The following is an 18,791-nucleotide window of genomic DNA, read 5'->3' on the forward strand; positions in this document are numbered from 1 at the left end:
ATATGAGACTTATAGAAAACAAATAGCAAAGAGGCAAATGTAAATCCAACCATATCAATAATAACATCAAATGTGACTGTATTAAACAGTTCAAAGACAGAGATTGTCAAACGGATTAAAAAAAAAGACGCAACTACATGCTGTTTAAGAGATGCTCTTTCGTGAGATACATATAGGTTGAAGGTAAAAGGATGGGGAAACATATGCCATGCAAATACTAACCATAGAGAACTAGAGTAGCTATATTATCAGACAAATAGTCTTTAAGACAAAAAAGAGAGACAAACTAGAGACAAACAAGGACATTTTGTAATGATAAACAGATCGATTCATAGGAAGTTATAACAATTATAAATATATATGCACCTAACAACAAAAACTGAAAATACAAGTAAAAAAAGACCAAAAAATAGGGCTTCCCTGGTGGCGCAGTGGTTGAGAGTCCGCCTGCTGATGCAGGGGACACGGGTTCGTGCCCCGGTCCGGGAAGATCCCACATGCCGCGGAGCGGCTGGGCCCGTGAGCCATGGCCGCTGAGCCTGTGCTCCACAACGGGAGAGGCCACAACAGTGAGAGGCCCGCGTACCGCAAAAAAAAATAAAAATAAAAGACAAAAAAATAAAGGGAGAAACAATTCAACAAAAGTTGGAAACTTCAATACCATATTCTCAATAATGGATAGAACAACTAGGCATAAAATTCCCAAGGAGGCTTTTTTTAGGAAAGCTTGAATAATACTATCAACCCAACTTGACCTGACTGGTATCTGATATAGAACATTCCACCCAACAACGAAGCATTCACATTCTTTTCAGGTGCACAGTGGAGAGAAGGGTGTTTTCCTCAACTTGCACTATGAAATGGGAAATGAGAGGAACACCCCCTAGAAGTTCAGCGAGCAAAGTGCTTTCAGTTTCATCATCTTATAGCACAATGAAGTTTTCAAACTGAAAACTGCTGCATGTGAAACAGAGTCATGAAATAGTGTTGCGTTTTGTTGTTGCTGTTGCTGTGCTCCCCCTTGCAGTCGGGAACCACTGTGCTTTGTCCCAGTCCCCGCCTTGCCCCCCGCACAGCACTCTTCAGATTACAAAGCCCTTTCACCAAGATCCTTTCTTTCATTGGCTCCTTATAGCACCCTTTCGTCCCTTTTTTAAACAAACAAACAGAAAAACTAAAGCTCAAATCAGACAAGTGATTTGACAGGTTCCTAAGTGACATTGCCAGAATTTGACTCCAAAGCCCATACTAGAGTACAGTAATTACAAATTAAACAAAGAATGTATTTGTCTTCATGGCCCCTGGTGTCTCAGATTCCTTTGGACTCACACTTCATGACTTTTGGCTAATCCACTCAATCAACAGAGCCAACAGAGCACAACCAGTTCATGAATTAATCCAGGGGTCAGCCAATTATTGCCTGTAAACCAAATCTGGCCTGCTGTCAGTTTTTGTAAATAAAGTTTTATTGGAACTGCCATACTCATTCATTTCCTTGTCGCCTATGGATGATTACATGCTATGATGGCAGAGTTGAGTAACTGCAACTGAGACTGCATGGCCCACAAAGCCTAAAATATTTACTATTTGGCGCTTTATAGAAAATTTGGTGACCCCTGGGTTAATGTAATATAACCAGCCGGGAATTCACCATCCCACTGCCCTCTTTCATTTCTCAGCCCAGACTTCCGGCCTCCAGCCCATGTCCTCACCACTGTCAGATGCCTGACGAGCTCAGTGAAATTGGGGTTCTCACGGTAACTGGTCAGGACCTCGGACTCCACTCGCCGACCGGCCACCTCCAGCACAACCTGGGGCTGCTCCACCTCAAACAGATGCACACGGCCAAGGCCCCTCAGACCCCAGAACAGTACCTGGGGTTGGGAAGTGGGAGATTCAGGGGCCTGTACCTGACTGAAGGACACCCAGGTGTAGGGAAGGGAGGAGGATGTGAGTGCCTGGTGCTACCTCAACATGGAACTCCCTAAGCAGTGGGCGCACGTGCGGTGGCAGGGATAGGCGTCCGGAGAGGGGCTCAACCAGGGCGGTCAGGTCCTGGGGCTCCACATCACTAGGCACTGAGGGCTGAAGGGAGCAAGAGATCAGAGGTCAAAGAGGAATCAGGCCAAAGGAGGGAAAGCCTGGGCTCGGGGAAAAGAAATGGAGGACTGCTGGTGAAATATAAAACCAGAGGAACCTGGCAAGGCTGGATTGATGGGAGGGGGGTGTCTCAGGAAACAGCCATGTACAGGAAGGAGGATGGGTGTCTGAGGCATGAGGGTCAACCCGGGCTTGGGTTCTCTGGGGTTGGAGGCCTGGCAAGGTGAAGCTAGTGTAGGTCTTCTTCAAGTGTTACCTGGAGTCAGGAGGTCCAATGAGGCGGTCCCAGGACAGACCTGCAGCCTGCATTCTCTGGGGGTAAGGGAGTTGGAGGGGTAACCCTGGGACATGCCCACATCCCTGGAGCTGGATGACCTAAACAAATAGCAGAAGCGATCCACGGTGTGTCCAGCTAGTCCACAGCACTCTGACCTCAAGTCAACTACTGTAGTCCAGTTCAATGAGTTCAAAGGTGGCGATGAGCTCCCCGGCTGCCCGGGGCCCCTTCCTCAGGGGGAAGAACTGCAACTCAGGATGCTGGTAAGGGTCCTCCATCAGCTTTACCCTCAGGGCGGCCAGCGTCCTTCCCAGGAACACAGAGGGGCCCTTTGGGGAGCAGGGCAGTGAAGACAAAAGTAGAAGAGGCTCAGGAACCAGGGGAGGGCACATCAAGACAAGAAGAGGGGATCCTTGGGGGTGGGAACCCAGGTGGAGCCCAGGCCGCACTCACAAACTTATTATGGTCACAGACATTGACAATCACTAGTGGGGTCTCCTCCTGCAGGTGCTCCCTCAGTCCACGAATAACTGATCAAACACCACGAGTTCATCCTACAGAGGGCTCAGCGTCTGCTCCAGGACCTTGAGGGCCATGCAGGGAAGGAGCCAACAGCAGTTGTCAGAAGAACTCCTCACCCCTAAGACCCTCTGGTTCTACGCCACCCCCTAAATCAGGGCAGTCTGATCCAGTATCCTGTCCTGAAAATCCAAGGCAGGAAGAGAGACTTAGGGTCTTGGAAAAAGCTCAGCCTCCACCCCGCCTTGTCTCCCAGTGCCCCTCCAGCAGCAGCCCAGCCCAGCCCTCACCCCTGTGGTCTGGCACTGGGTAGAGATGAGGACTCGAGCAAAGGGGTCCGAGAGCCCACTGTCATCTGCTGCTAGCATACGTCGGGCCTGGTACAAGAGAGCCCGGAGCTGGAAGTAGCTGAAGTCTGGGGTGGAGAGAAGGAAGGGGTCATGTTAGCTCAGGGACCACTGGAGTCCCTGACCCCAGACCCCTCTGATCCGAACCCCCAGCTGAGCATCTAGCCCCACACCTCAGGCAAATAGAGAACTGGGCCCGCCTGCCCCACGCCCCGCACTCCCAGTCCCGGTCCAGGCTGAGGGGCAGCCCAGCCGAGGGCTCAGGCAGCAGGTCCGGGGGGAGCTCTGAGGTGCAGGCCTTGGCTTGCTTGCCCAGCTCCAGCCCCAGGAAGAGCTCCAGCTCGGCAGGGACCTCGCCAGCGGCTTCCCCAGGTGCCTGCTGCGGGGAGGAAGCATGTTAGGGACCACCTCTTATTACCCCAGCTAGGCCAACCATCTTGCTCCTCCAAGGCAGGCCCCTACTCTCTGCATCACCAGATCCTTAATCCAAAGAGTACTCCTTGTACCCCACCCTCCTCATGCCCTCTATCCAATGCCCCATCACCCTTAAACTCCCTCTCATTCCCTATCCCTCCTGCCCCAACACTGTCACGTCCTATAGCCCAGACCCCAGACCCCAAAACTATGCTCTGAGCTTGCTCTCCCCTACCCCACCCTCACCCATCTGTCCCCTCATCCCCAGCACATTTAGATTCCCCGTCCCTTACCCCTGTGGTCACAGCTTCTCACCACTAGGGAACCCTGCTGGTGTCTCTCCCAGGGACACCTCATTTACAAATCTTTTGCCTCCAAATCAGCTGTACTTATAAGGAACTAATTAGTCACACTCCCATTTTCATAGCCCTGCTCATCTGTCAGAGCCTAGTCAGCAAAAGGGCCAGTTCAGGCCCAGAGATGACAATATTTGGGGTTTATCTCACGTCAAAGCTCACCTGGGTAAAGGCACAATCTCCTTTTGGCACTTTGGATAATTAAAAAGAGTTTGGTACACTTTAAAAAATAATAATTTTAAAACAATTTTAAAAGTTAAAAAAATTTTAATTAAAACATTTTTTAATTGAATAAAATTTAAAAACTTTTTGACCGGAAACTTAATTTAAAAAAATAGTTTGGAGGGAATTCTCTGGCAGTCCAGTGGTTAGGACTCCACACTTTCACTGCTGAGGGCACGGGTTCAATCCCTGGTCAGGGAACTAAGATCCCGCATGCAGCATGGCGTGGCCAAACATTATAAACAAATAAATAAATAGTTTGGGGACCTCTGTTGCGCTCCACCCCAATGTCTGTGCTGCCCTATGAGCCTCAGCCCATTCTAGTCCCAGCACCCTCGCCCCCGGGACCCCTCACTGTGAGCAGCAGATTCTGGCTCTTCCCACAGTCCCGGCCCCGTTCCTCCTCCACCACAGAGAACAGCACATCCTGGGCGGGATCCGGGCCCAGGCCACATGGCGCCGCCCACTGAGCTTCCAGACCAGCACATCCAGGAGGGATTGCTGGGGCTGCAGGCAGAGAACTGGGTTACAGAGGTGAATCTGGAGTTGAGATCATCTGCTCCCACAGCTGCCACTGGATGGACGGACCAAAGTCCATCTCCAGCCCTGACCTCCCCCCCAACCCCAGATCCATCTGGCCACCTGCCTCCTGGACATCTCTCCCCTGTGGATGCCCCACAGGCCACATCAGACTCAAAAGTCCAACCTGACTTTTATTTTCTGGTCTCTCTCTCTTTTTTAAATTGTGTTAAAATACACATAACGTAAAATTTACCATCTCAACCACTGTTAAGTGTACAGTTCAGTATGACATTCACTTTTTGTTTTTTTTTTTTTTTTTGGCTGCCTTGGGTCTTTGTTGCTGCACGTGAGCTTTGCCTAGTTGCCGCAAGCGGGGGCTACTCTTCGTTCTGGTGCGCGGGCTTCTCATTGTGGTGGCTTTTCTTGTTGCGGAGCACGGGCTCTAGAGCGCAGGCTCAGTAGCCATCACTACCGCCCACTCCGGAACTTTCTTCATGGCAAAGCTGACACTCTGTATCCGTTAAACACAAAGAGACCAAAAAGCCCAACTGCCACTTTTGAAGAGCCTGGAGCAAAAGCAAGGGGGTCGGGAGCAAAAGCAGCGTTCTGCGCATGCCCCCTGCACACCACACCACCTAAGGGGTGGGCAAAACACCTAAGCCGCCCCTCCGGCCCGACCCCTAGACACACCCCTACCCTCACCCCATATAAGGAACAAGCTCGCCCCGCTTCGGGGAGCGAGCCAGCAAGGGAAACTTATTTGTTGTCACTGCCCCCTGCTGCAGCAGGGGCCCCAATAAAGCCTTGCCTGAAAAAAAAAAAAACCCACTAACTTTCCATTTCCCTCTCCCAGCCCTGACAATCACCACTCTACTTTCTCTCTATGAGTTTGACTACTCTGAGTACCTCATATGAGTGGAATCATTTGTCCTTTTGTGACTGGCTTTTTTTCGCTTAGCATAAGGTCTTCAGGGTTCACCATGTTGGAGCCTGTGTCAGCCTGATTTCCTTACTTTTCCCTCCTCTCAACCTGCTCTCTCCCCAGTGATCCCCACTGTGTGCCCATTCACATCAGCTAAGTATTTGAGCTGGTGTCAGCCTTCTCCTCCAACATCTAATCACCAAGTCCTGCCAATGTCCCCCTTCCTCACTCTCTTAGATCAAGACAGTCCACTCTTGTCCAGACAACTGAGACAGTCTTCCTGTCTTCAGTCTTCCCTTCCAACTCATTCTCTCATGAATGGCTGGCTTGCTACCATCCTCTGGGTCTCAGTTTAAATGCTGTCTCTGCAGAGAAGTCTTCCCTGACCACCTTATGTAAGCTGGTTCTCCCCTGACCCCTTAGCTTCTATAACATCTTCTTTAGCAATACCTACAGATCATCATTATTTTTCTCATGCATTTAAGATGCATAATCTATCTCCCTCGCCAGAACATAAGCCCCAAAAGGGCAAGAAACATGACAGAGGTGGATCCCCAGGGTCTCATACAGAGCCTGGCATAAAATAGGACTTCAAATATCATTGAGGAAGCAAACAAACAATAGCTAGAACTGATCACTCTAAAGCTGACCCTCTCCTTCCCCTATTTAAAAATCATCATGCCTTGTAAATCAATGAAGTTACACCACACACAAAAATAAACTCAAAATGGCTTGAAGACTTAAATATAAGACAGGACAACATAAAACTCCTAGAAGAGAACATAGGCAAAACATTCTCTGGCATAAATTGTACCAATGTTTTCTTAGGTCAGTCTCCCAAGGAAAGAGAAATAAAAGCAAAAATAAACAAATTGGACCTAATCAAACTTACAAGCTTTTGTACAGCAAAGGAAACCATAAACAAAATGAAAAGACAACCAACAGACCGTGAGAAAATATTTGCAAATGATGCGACCAACAAGGGCTTACTTTCCAAAATATATAAACAGACCATAAAACTCAACAACAAAAAACAACAAACAACCCAATGGGCAGAAGACCTAAATAGACATTTCTCCAAAAAAGACATACAGATGGCCAGCAGGCACATGAAAAAATGCTCAAACATCACTATTATTAGAGAAATGCAAATCGAAATTACAATGAGGTACCACCTCACACCAGTCAGAATGGCCATCATTAAAAAAATCTACAAATAACAGATGCTGGAGAGGGTGTGGAGAAAAGGGAACCCTCCTATGCTGTTGGTGGGAATGTAAATTGGTGAAGCCACTATGGACAACAGTATGGAGGTTCCTCAAAAACTAAAAATAGAGTTGCCATATGATCCAGCAATTCCACTCCTGGGCATATATCCAGACAAAACTCTAATTCAAAAGGATACATGTACCCCAATGTTCACAATAGCACTATTCACAATAGCCAAGTCATGGAAGTGACCTAAATGTCCATCAACAGATGAATGGATAAAGAAGATGTGATATACATATACAATGGAATACTACTCAGCCATAAAAAAGAATGAAATAATGCCATTTGCAGCAACATGGATGGACCTAGAGATTATCATACTAAGTGAAGTAAGTCAGAAAGAGAAAGACAAATACCATATATCACCTTTATGTGGAATCTAAAATACTGCACAAATAAACTTATTTATGAAACATAAACAGACTCACAGACATAGAGAACAGACTTGTGGTTGCCAAGGGAATGGGGGGGTAGGGGAGAGATGGATTGGGGGTTGGGGATTAGCAGTTGCAAACTATTATATATAGAATGGATACACAACAAGGTCTTACTGTACAGCATGGGGAACTATATTCAGTATCCCGTGATAAACCATAATGGAAAAGAATATGAAAAAGAATATATATATATATATATATATATATATACACACACACATATCTGAATATATGTGTGTGTATATATATATTTATATATGAATCCCTTTGCTGTACAGCAGAAATTAACACAACATTGTAAATCAATTACACTTCAATAAAATAAATATTTTAAAAAATTATCAAAAAGAAAATCATCATGCCTGACTTCCATCTCCAGTAATATCATGAGCTAGGAATTAAGACCTACCTCTCACTAAAACCAACTAAAATGACTTGAAAAAATATTTTTAAATATTTATTAAAGGCAGTGGTGAGATAATAAGAATGAAGAATTATCATACTAAGCCCTGAATGAAGACAGGAATCCAGGGAAGTTAACAGAGCATTTCAGCAACTTTTGCCACAAGGGCATTTGCCAAACCTGGCAACCCTGAGCTTTTCATGACCTGGCAGTGAGTAAAAACAATATAAAGAGCTCAGATACCATTCAGAACAGGAGTCTCATAGGAGATATCTCCCCTCCTTAAAAACTAGAACCCCAGAGAATCACACCTTCAGGATAAAGATAAACCATAATGGAACCTGCCCCACTTTCTCACATCCAGTGATCAACAAAGAGAGTTGTCTGGCTGAGTGTAGTGGAAGGTGGAAATTGTCCCTGAAAAGAATAACCACAAGCCAATTTTTTTCACTGTGCCTGGGTGTTGCTAAACATCAAATTTCAGTTTAAGGTGATCAAGGGCAGAAGCAAAGTCATATGTTTTCTGGAAGAATGTACCTTTATTCCAGGACTCAAAGAAGTCCCACAAATAATTTTTTGAGGAAACTATAATGAATAGTTCACAGTTTAAAGCAACTAAGCAGAGAAGGAAACAACAATGAGGAAGTATCAGCAGAAACAGAGAGTGAAAACAAACCCTCAAAAACTGACTACTGGAATCATCTGACATTATATAAACAGCTCTGCTTACTATTCTTAAATGAAACAAAAGACAAACCTGATAAATACTTACTGAGAATAATAAACAGTGAAAAATAACACAGCGGATTTGAAAAAAAAGAACTTACAGAAATTAAAAGTGCAGGGACTTCCGTGGTGGCTCAGTGGTTAAGAATCCACCTGCCAATGCAGGGGACAGGGGTTCAAGCCCTGGTCCAGGAAGATCCCACATGCTGCAGAGCAACTAAGCCTGTGCACCACAGCTACTGAGCCTGCGCTCTAGAGCCTGCGAGCCACAACTACTGAGCCTGTGTGCCACAACTACTGAAGCCCACATGCCTAGAGCCAGTGCTCATCAATAAGAGAAGCTGCCACAATGAGAAGTCTGCACACTGCAACGAAGTGTAGCACCCGCTCACCACAACTAGAGAAAGCCCACGTGCAGCAACGAAGACCCAACACAGTCAAAAATAATTAATTAATTTTAGAAAAACAAAACAAAGCAAAAAAAATGTGCAATGATTGAAATGAAAAATTCAACAGAGGAACTTATACAACCTCTTGATTTTCAATTAAAAAGCCAAAGCAATTCAACAGGAAAAAGAAATCTTTTCAACATATGGTGCTAGACTATCTCAATGTCCATATTTTAAAAATAGGATTTTGACCCATATGTTACACCATATGCAAAGACTAACTTGAGAACAGTTAGAGACCCAAATGTAAAATCTAAAACCATAAAACTTTTAGGAGACTATCTTTATTCTCCTAAAAGCATAGGAGAATATCTTTGTGGCTTGGAGGTAGTAAAATTTTCTTACACAGGTAACAGAAAACAGAAAAATTAGTTAAAGTAGACTTCATCAAAACTCTCTGGAGATATTATTTATTTTAGCCTCTACTGTTCTTTTATACAAAACTCCAGGTACCTAATGAAAAATTATAAGAATAGGAAAAGCAAAAAATGTGACCCATGGTCAAGACAAGAATAATCAATAGAAGTAGACCCACAGATAACCCAAATGTGGGAACTATTAGAAAGCAATATTAAAATAACTGTGATAAAAATTCTAAAGGGTCTAGTGGGAAAAGTACAGAGTTTAAAGTGGATAATTTCAACAAACATAAGAAAACTGGAGCCAGATGGAAATAATTGAATTAAAACATGTGATTGGAGGCTGCAATATACCACTTTCAATAGTGGATAGAACACCTATACAGAAGATCATTAAGGAACCAGAGGACCTGAACAACATTATAAACCAGCTAGACCTAACAGAGATATATAAACAATGCATCCAACAGCAGAATACACATTCTTCTCAAATGCACATAGAACATTCTCCAGGATAGACCATATAGGTCACAGAACAAGTATAATACATTTTAAAAGACTGAAATCATACAAAGTATCTTTTTTTGACCAAAGTGGAATGAAACTACAAATCAATAATAGAAAGAAAACTAGAAAGTTCACAAATGTGTGAAAATTAAACAACACACTCTTAAACACCGCATCGAAGAAGAAATCACAAAGGAAATTAGAAAATACTTATAGGTGAATGAAAATGAAAATGTAACAGCAAAACTTATGATATGCAGCAAAGATAGGGCTCAGAGGAAAATTTATAGCTATAAATGCCTACATAAAAAGAAGAAAGAGGGTCTTCCCTGGTAGCACAGTGGTTAAGAATCTGCCTGCCAATGCAGGGGACACAGGTTCGAGCTCTAGCCCAGGAAGATCCCACATGTCGCAGAGCAACTAAGCCCATGCGCCACAACTACTGAGCCTGCGCTCTAGAGCCCGTGCTCTGCAACAAGAGAAGCCACGACAAAGAGAAGTCCACCTACTGCAACAAAGAGTAGCCCCCGCTTGCCTCAACTAGAGGAAGCCCATGCGCAGCAACCAAGACCCAACACAGCCAAAAATAAAAACAAATAAATAAATAAATTTATAAAAAAAAAAAAGAAGAGAAAGATCTCAAGTCAATAACCAAACTATATACCCTGAGGAATTAGAAAAAGAAGAGAAAACTCAACCCAAAGCTAGCAGAAGGAAGTAAATAAAGATTAGAGTGGAGAAAAATAAACTGGAGAATAGAAAAACAAAAGAATCAATGAAACCAGAAGTTGGTTCTTTGGAAAAATCAACAAAATTGATGAGCTTTTAGCTAGACTGACAAAGAATAAAAGAGACAAGATATAAATACCTAAAATCAGAAATGAACATAAGGGGCTTCCCTGGTGGCGCAGTGGTTAAGAATCCGCCTGCCATTGCAGGATACACGGGTTTGAGCCCTGGTCCGGGGAGATTCCACATGCCGCAGAGCAACTAAGCCCTGTGTGCCACAACTACTGAGCCTGTGCTCTAGAGCCCACGAGCCACAACTACTGAGCCCACATGCCACAGCTACTGAAACCCGCACACCTAGACCCCATGCTCAGCAACAAGAGAAGCCACCGCAATGAGAAGCCTGCGCACCGCAACAAAGAGTAGCCTCGCTCGCAGCAACTAAAAAGAAAGCCCGCTCTCTCTCTCTCTTTTTCTCTCTTACTCCTCTTCCTCTTTCTCTTTCTTCTCTTTCTCTTTCTCTTTCTCTGCTATATGAGGACACAACAAGAAAGCAACCATCTGCAAGCCAAGAAGAGAGCTCTCACCAGAGCCCAACCACGCTGGCACCTTGACCCCAGCCTTCCAGCCTCTAGAACTGGGTTGATGATGAAAAGTTTGGAAACTTCTGATCCATTTTCATGTTCCTGCTTCGAGAAGTGCAGGGAGCAGCTTTCAGATGGAAAAAGTTGCCACGAGGACCAGAAGTAGAATAAAGGCATTTATGTAAAAAAAAAAAAAAAAAAAAAAAAAAAAAGAAAGCCCGCGCACAGCAACGAAGACCTAACACGGCCAAAAATAAATTAATTAATTTTTTTAAAAAAGAAATGAACATGAGAACATTCCTAGAAACATAAAATTTATCTAAACTGACTCAAGGAGAAATAGAAATCTCAACAGACAAAACAAGAGATTGAATTAGTAATCAAAAACCTCCCAACAAAGAAAAGCTCAGGACCAAATGGCTTCACTGGTGAATTCTACCAAACATTTAAAGAAGAATTAACACCAATACTTCTCAAGCTCTTCCCAAAAATAGAAAAGGAAGGAACACTTCCTATTTCATTCTGTGAGGCCAGCGTTACCCTGATATGAAAAACACACAAAGATACCATAAGAAAAGAAAATTACAGAATAGTATCCTTTATGAATATAGATATATCCCTTAGGAATAAGTTCTGAACAAAATATTGGCAAACTGAATCCAACAGCATATAAAAAGGATTATATACCATGACCAAGTGGGATTTATCTCAGGAATGCTAGAGAGGTTCAACCTAAGAAAATCAATCAACGTAATTTAGCACAATAATAGAACAAAGGGAAAAAACACAAATGAGTATCTCAACTAATGCAGAAAAGGCATCTGACAAAATTCAACATCCTTTCATGATAAAAAAAAATACATACTCAGAAAACTAAGAACAGAAGTTAACGTCCTCAACCTGATAAAGGGCATTTATGAAAAACCCACAGCCAACATCATACTTAATAGTGAAAGAATGAAAGCTTTTCCTCCAAGATTAAGAACAAAACAAAATGGAAAATTACAATTTTGGAAAAACGGTATCTCTTGTATCAGCCATTGTAAGCTTGACAGCTTCCCAACACTTAAAGATTTTTCTAATGAGATTTGTGATGATATTAACGAATATGATTTCTTAATACTGTATAATGAAATGCATGAACATTTGGAAAGTATGCATAATTCAGGGAAGCAAATTTCCAAGTGACCTATGTATGATGATTCAAAGTCATTCAAGGATAATAGATCCATTCAAAGTGCAAGACAGACCAATGGATTTTAATATAACAGAGTATAAAAATTCTTTGCCAGACATTTGCAAAAAATGTAAAGCAATATCGTTGTTCTCACTACATTTTTTGTTTTGGAGAATTTACTTATTTTACTTTTTTTTTTTTTTTTTTTTTTTTTTGCGGTACGCGGGCCTCTCACTGCTGTGGCCTCTCCTGTTGTGGAGCACAGGCTCTGGACGCGCAGGCTCAGCGGCCACGGCTCACGGGCCTAGCCGCTCCGTGGCATGTGGGATCTTCCCGGACCGGGGCACAAACCTGTGTCCCCTGCGTCGGCAGGCACACTCTCAACCACTGCGCCACCAGGGAAGCCCCTATACTTATTTTTCTAAAAATATATGTATGTTTCCCTATATAAATATACAAAAAAACATGTAATAGGTTTACTATTGTTATTTTAAATGAATTAATAAATAATTTTTTATTTCTATGGTTTTAAATTTTTTCAGTTTTAGTTTATATAATAGGGAATATCAGTAGATACATCTATATAAACAAAAGCTCATTTGGGTCCCCAGTAATTACTCTGAGGCTGTAAAGGAGTCCTGAGACCAAAAAAGTTTGAGAATCACTGCCCTAGAGACTCTTCCACTTACATCCAGGACATGTATAAAAATAGTCTTGGAAACATTGTTTCTAACCACCATGCGTTGGAATCAACACACATATCCATCAGTAGTGGGATGGATAAGTGAATTATAGTATAGTCATACAGTGGGATATTATACAGCAATGAAAATGGACAAATTACAGCTATATACAATAAACATAATATTAAGTTTTAAAAAAAGCAAAATAATATAAACAGTATTATACAAAGTTTGAAAAATAGTGAAACTAACCTATATTATTTCAGGAGGCATATTTAAATCAGAAAATGTTTTTAAATGTCAGCTGACAACAGAAGGTTTTCATTCCAAATAAATAAAGTAATTTGGGGACCTCCCTGGTGGAGAAGTGGTTAAGAATCCACCTGCCAATGCAGGGGACACGGGTTTGAGCCTTGGTCTGGGAAGATTCCACATGCTGTGGAGCAACTAAACCCATGTGCCACAACTACTGAGCCTGCCCTCTGGAGCCCATGAGCCACAGCTACTGAGCCCGCGTGCCTAGAGCCCATGCTCTGCAACAAGAGAAGCCACCACAGTAAGAAGCCCGTACACCGCAACGAAGACCCAATGCAGCCAAAAATTAATTAATTAATTAATTTTTCTAAAAATTAAAAAAATAATAATTTTGCACTAAAATTCACTTTAATAAGGTCTCTATTCTGTATCTCCTTCCACTACTCTGCCTTCCAGCTGCGCCTTTGCACATGCTGTCCATTCTTTCATACTTGCCAAACTCCAACGTGCCCTTCGAGATCTGAGACCAATATCCAAACTCCTCACTGTTTGACCCTGAGGACATATTGGCCCCAGCGATCCAAACTTTCTGTGCCTTTGGGAATGACTGAGCTTCAGAGTGGGGCAGAACTGGCTTTGAATTCTAGCTCTGACACTTAACCAGCTATGACATGGTGGATCAGTCACTTTCCCTCTCTAAGCCTCAGTTTCTGCACCTGTCAAATGGGGTAACATCTTCCCAAGGCTGTTGAGTCACACTAGGTAATACATGCAGATGCTTAGCCAAGGAAGCTTTCTATAAATGTGAACTTCCTTTACCCTTCCCGTGTGTTGTGTTCAGAGCTTCAAACCAGGAAAGTCATGCCAAGGAAATGTACTCTCAGACCTTCTTCCAAAGAGATCTTGCATGTTCCCTGTATCCCTGCTGGGCCCTACAATGTACATCGTCACCCTTAGCTACTCCAAATGGAGCTCAGTCCTATGCTCAGAGCAACAGGTCCCATGGCCTGGTATCAATCCACAGGACAAATGTTAGGTCACCCCTGCCCAAAGACCTCCAGTAGGCTTAGAAGAAAGGGTATTCAGGGTGGGGAAATGGGTGGGTGAGGCATTACCTCCTGGGCCAGGAAGCGCAGTTTCACCAGGAGCTTCTTGGCCAGTGCCACCTTCTCTTGCACATTGCTCTGTCTCAGGCCCCGAAGGAGCCACAGTCCTTGCTTTGCCAACAGGTTCTGAAAGGGCAGGAAGAGAACATGAGTGGAGGGTCCTTGCTGGGTGCCCCGATCCCCCTTCCCCAGACTGTACCAGGCTAAACGCCAGCTGTTTCCCTTGGCATCTGCATAGATCCAGCGCGTTGGGCCGAGTCATTGTCCTGTGCTCAGCACCGTGGCAAAACTGTCTGCAAGAGCAGTAGCGGGTGTGGCAGGTGGGAATCAAAGGAGAGCACTGACCCTTAGGGGCCACCTCCCTCAGAGCAGGCCTCCCATGCCCAGCCTCCGTCACAGCTCCTCTCAGTCTTGTTCTCAAGGAGGCATCCTTCCTCAGCCAAGGATGGATTCTATATTTGAACCACTCCCCAACTCATCAAGGCCAGCCTCACTTTGGAGACCCAGAATGTACTAGCATTTAACTATTTACTGCCCTGGCTACTCAAAGTGTGGCCCAGGCCCAACAGCATTGGTATTACCTACTTAGAAACGTAGAATCTCAGCCCCACCCCAGACCTGCTGCATCAGAAATCTGCATTTTTATACCTGGAGGATTCAGATGCATGTTAAAGGCTCACATGGGCTGTACTTGACAGTTCCAACACTGACCAAAGATAGTTCAAACATTACATGCTCAAACCAAGTGCATGAGTTCCAATGACTGCTCCAGGCCCCCACCTTGAAAGCGAACCCTGCTTCACTTCAAAACTTCCAAGTCATCCTTCACTGCTCTTTCTTTCACTCACATTCCACATCGATCCCATCAGCATATCATTTAGGCTCTACTTTCAAAATATATTCAAAATCTGACCACTTTCCCCCTTTTCCAGGACCACCCTAGTCCAAGCCACCATCACTTCTCACCAGGATTATTGCAACACCCTCCTAGCTGTTCTTACCACGTCCACTCTTACCCTCTCTCCTACGGAATATTCTCAATATAGCATCCAGAATGAGCTTTTCAATGCTTTCCAGACCATTTCACTCCTCTCCAGAAGTTTCTCATCTCAGAGTTAAAAATAAAATTCCGGGCTTCCCTGGTGGCGCAGTGGTTGAGAGTCCGCCTGCCGATGCAGGGGACACGGGTTCGTGTCCCAGTCTGGGAAGATCCCACATGCCACGGAGCGGCTGGGCCCGTGAGCCATGGCCGCTGAGCCTGCGCGTCTGGAGCCTGTGCTCCACAACAGGAGAGGCCATAACAGTGAGGGGCCCGTGTACCGCAAAAAATAAAATAAAATTCCTTTTTTTTAAAAATTTATTTATTTTATTTTTGGCTGCGTCGGGTCTTCATTGCTGCACGCGGGCTTTCTTTAGTTGCGGGGAGAGGGGATACTCTTCATTGTGGTGCGCAGACTTCTCATTGCGGTGGCTTCTCTTGTTGCGGAGTACGGGCTCTAGGCGCACAGGTTTCAGTAGCAGCGGCACATGGGCTCAGTAGTTGTGGCTCGGGGGCTCTAGAGCGCAGGCTCAGTAGTTGTGGTGCATGGGCTTAGTTGCCCCGTGGCATGTGGGATCTTCCCAGACTAGGGCTTGAACACGTGACCCTGCATTGGCAAGTGGATTCTTAACCACTGTGCCACCAGGGAACCCCCCAAATAAAATTCTTTAAATGGCCTAGAAGGCCCTACATGCTCTGTTTCTCTTTATCTCCCTGTCTTCACCAAATATTACTCTCCCCTCACACACAGCCCTACAGTCACACTGGCCTTTTTGCTGCTCCCTGAATACGCCAAGCCCGTTACTACCTCAGCACCTTTGTATTAGCTGCTCCCTCTGCTGGACTGTCAGGCCCCTAGATCTTTCCATGGCTCACTCTCCCCTTCTTCATTCAGGTCTTTGCTCAAATGTTATCTCTTCACAGACCTTCCCAGGTCATCCCCTCTAAACAGTCCCTGCTACTTTCTCCACCCTCATACTCTGCTTTATCCATCTCTCCAAATAGAATGTAAGGTATGGGGCTTCCCTGGTGACGCAGTGGTTAAGAATCTGCCTGCCAATGCAGGGGACACAGGTTCGAGTCCCAGTCTGGGAAGATTCCACGTGCCGCAGAGCAACTAAGTCCATGAGCTACAACTACTGAGCATGCACTCTAGAGCCCACGAGCCACAACCACTGAGCCCATGAGCCTAGAGACCATGCTCCACAATAAGCCCGCACACCGCAACAAAGAGTAGCCCCCACTCACCGCAACTAGAGAAAGCCTGCACACAGTAACGAAGACCCAATGCAGCCAAAAATAAAAATAAATAAATTTATTTTTAAAAATACATTAAAAAAAAGAAAGTAAGGCATGGCGGGGACTTCATTTTGATTACCACTGTAACCTCAGGGCCTGGCACCTAATAGATGCTCAAAAAATATTTGTCAGGTAAAGTAAAATGATTTTTGAAACATGATATTTTGGTCCCTTTTTGACCCCTAATGATGTCTTAACTTTTTATTATGGAAATTTTCAAAAATATATAAAATAAGTGACTCCAAGGATTTTTCACCTAATACTGCTCCCAGAGCTTATCTTTTCAACTTACTAATGCTCTTTGCTCCAAGACTTCTATTGGCAGAAATAATCTGACATAAAATAACACAAAATAAAACTGACAAGAGTCAAAACTGCACCTATTTAAATGTCAATTATACCTCAATTTAAAAAAAAAACTGCACTTATTGGGACTTCCCTGGTAGTCCAGTGGTTAAGACTCTGTGCTCCCAGTACAGAGGGCCCAGGTTTGATCCCTGGTCAGGGAACTAGATCCCTCATGCCGCAACTAAAGATCCCACATGCCACAACTAAAAAAAAAAAAAAAAAATCCTGCATGCCACAACGAAGATCTCACACGCAGCAACAAAGATCCTGCATGCCACAACTAAGACCCACCTCAGCCAGATATATAAATAAATAAATAATAAATAAAAACTGCACTTATTAACATTTGCTATTGATTAAAAATTGACAGAAGAGGGGCTTCCCTGGTGGCGCAGTGGTTGAGGGTCCGCCTGCCGATGCAGGGGACGCGGGTTCGTGCCCCGGTCTGGGAGGATCCCGCATGCCGCGGAGCGGCTGGGCCCGTGGGCCATGGCCGCTGTGTCTGCGCGTCCGGAGCCTGTGCTCCGCGGCGGGAGAGGCCGCAGCGGTGAGAGGCCCGCGTACTGCAAAAAAAAAAAAAAAAAAGTTGAAAAAAAAAAAAATTGACAGAAGAGGGGCTTCCCTGGTGGCGCAGTGGTTGAGAGTCCGCCTGTCGATGCAGGGGACACGGGTTCGTGCCCGGGTCCGGGAAGATCCCACATGCCGTGGAGTGGCTAGGCCCGTGAGCCATGGCTGCTGAGCCTGCGCGTCCGGAGCCTGTGCTCCGCAACGGGAGAGGCTGCAACAGTGAGAGGCCCGCGTACCGCAAAAAAAAAAAAAAAAAATTGACAGAAGAAAAAAAATCTTCTTGACAAGATTTAGATCCACAAAATTGGATTCAGGGAAATTAGATCCGCTAGAAATAATAGCACCCCCACAAACCCACACACACACACATCACACTGGATAAAGCTATAAGAAGTGAAATACAGGGACTTCCTTGGCGGTCCAGTGGTTAAGACTCTGTGCTTCCACTGCAGGGGGCACGGGTTCAATCCCTGGTTGGGGAACTAAGATCCCGCATGCCATGCAGCCAAAAGAGAAAAAAAAAATTTTAATAAATAATAATGCTGTTTTTTAAAAAAGATGAAATATGATTTGAACAGATCTTTCGTTGAAAGTTCCCTGACAAAGAATAATTTTAGTAATAAAATAATTTCAGTAAAGTGAAAATGGAAAGAGTTTAATTGCACCTTATAGACAATCAAGCAAGGAATTAAATTGGATTAAAGTTTGTTGCTCTTTTGGAGACATAGAGAATGTAGACAGAGAAGAGAGGCTTACAATGAAGCCCTAAGACATACCCATATGAACGTTTGGAACATTCAGAGGTAAAGAAGATAGAGAGCGAGCAAAAGAGATGAGAAGGAATGGCCAGGGAAGCCGAAGGAAAACCAAGGGTATGGAAATCAACACCAGAGTCTTTCAAGAAGGAGGGTGGGGTCAACTGTGTCCACTGATACTGAAAGGTTGAGTAAGATGAGGACAGAAAAGTGACCAACAACCAAGTCCTTGGCTGAGTCCTCCTCCTTGACCCTCCCTCTAAATGCTGGAGCTTGCCAGGTCCTTAGATTTGTTTGGGGTTTTTTTGGCCTCGCCGAGCAGCATGTGGACCAGGGATCGAATCCAGGCCCCCTGCCTTGGAAGTGCAGAATCTTAACCATGGGACCACCAAGGAAGGAAGTCCAGATTTTTCCTTT

General features: G+C 44.5%; 1 protein-coding gene across 1 annotated transcript in view; it reads right to left on the reverse strand.

Annotated features, from left to right (window-relative positions):
• LOC101328055 (fer-1-like protein 4) overlaps positions 1-18,791 on the reverse strand; it is a 50,521-nt gene that overhangs the window by 20,914 nt on the left and 10,816 nt on the right. The window contains 2 exon segments of the mRNA XM_073792938.1: positions 14,376-14,492; positions 14,566-14,659. Coding sequence (XP_073649039.1) covers positions 14,376-14,492; positions 14,566-14,659 — 211 coding nt within the window.

This window comes from Tursiops truncatus, chromosome 15 (assembly GCF_011762595.2).
Source record: "Tursiops truncatus isolate mTurTru1 chromosome 15, mTurTru1.mat.Y, whole genome shotgun sequence".
NCBI classification, from domain to species: Eukaryota; Metazoa; Chordata; class Mammalia; order Artiodactyla; family Delphinidae; genus Tursiops; species Tursiops truncatus.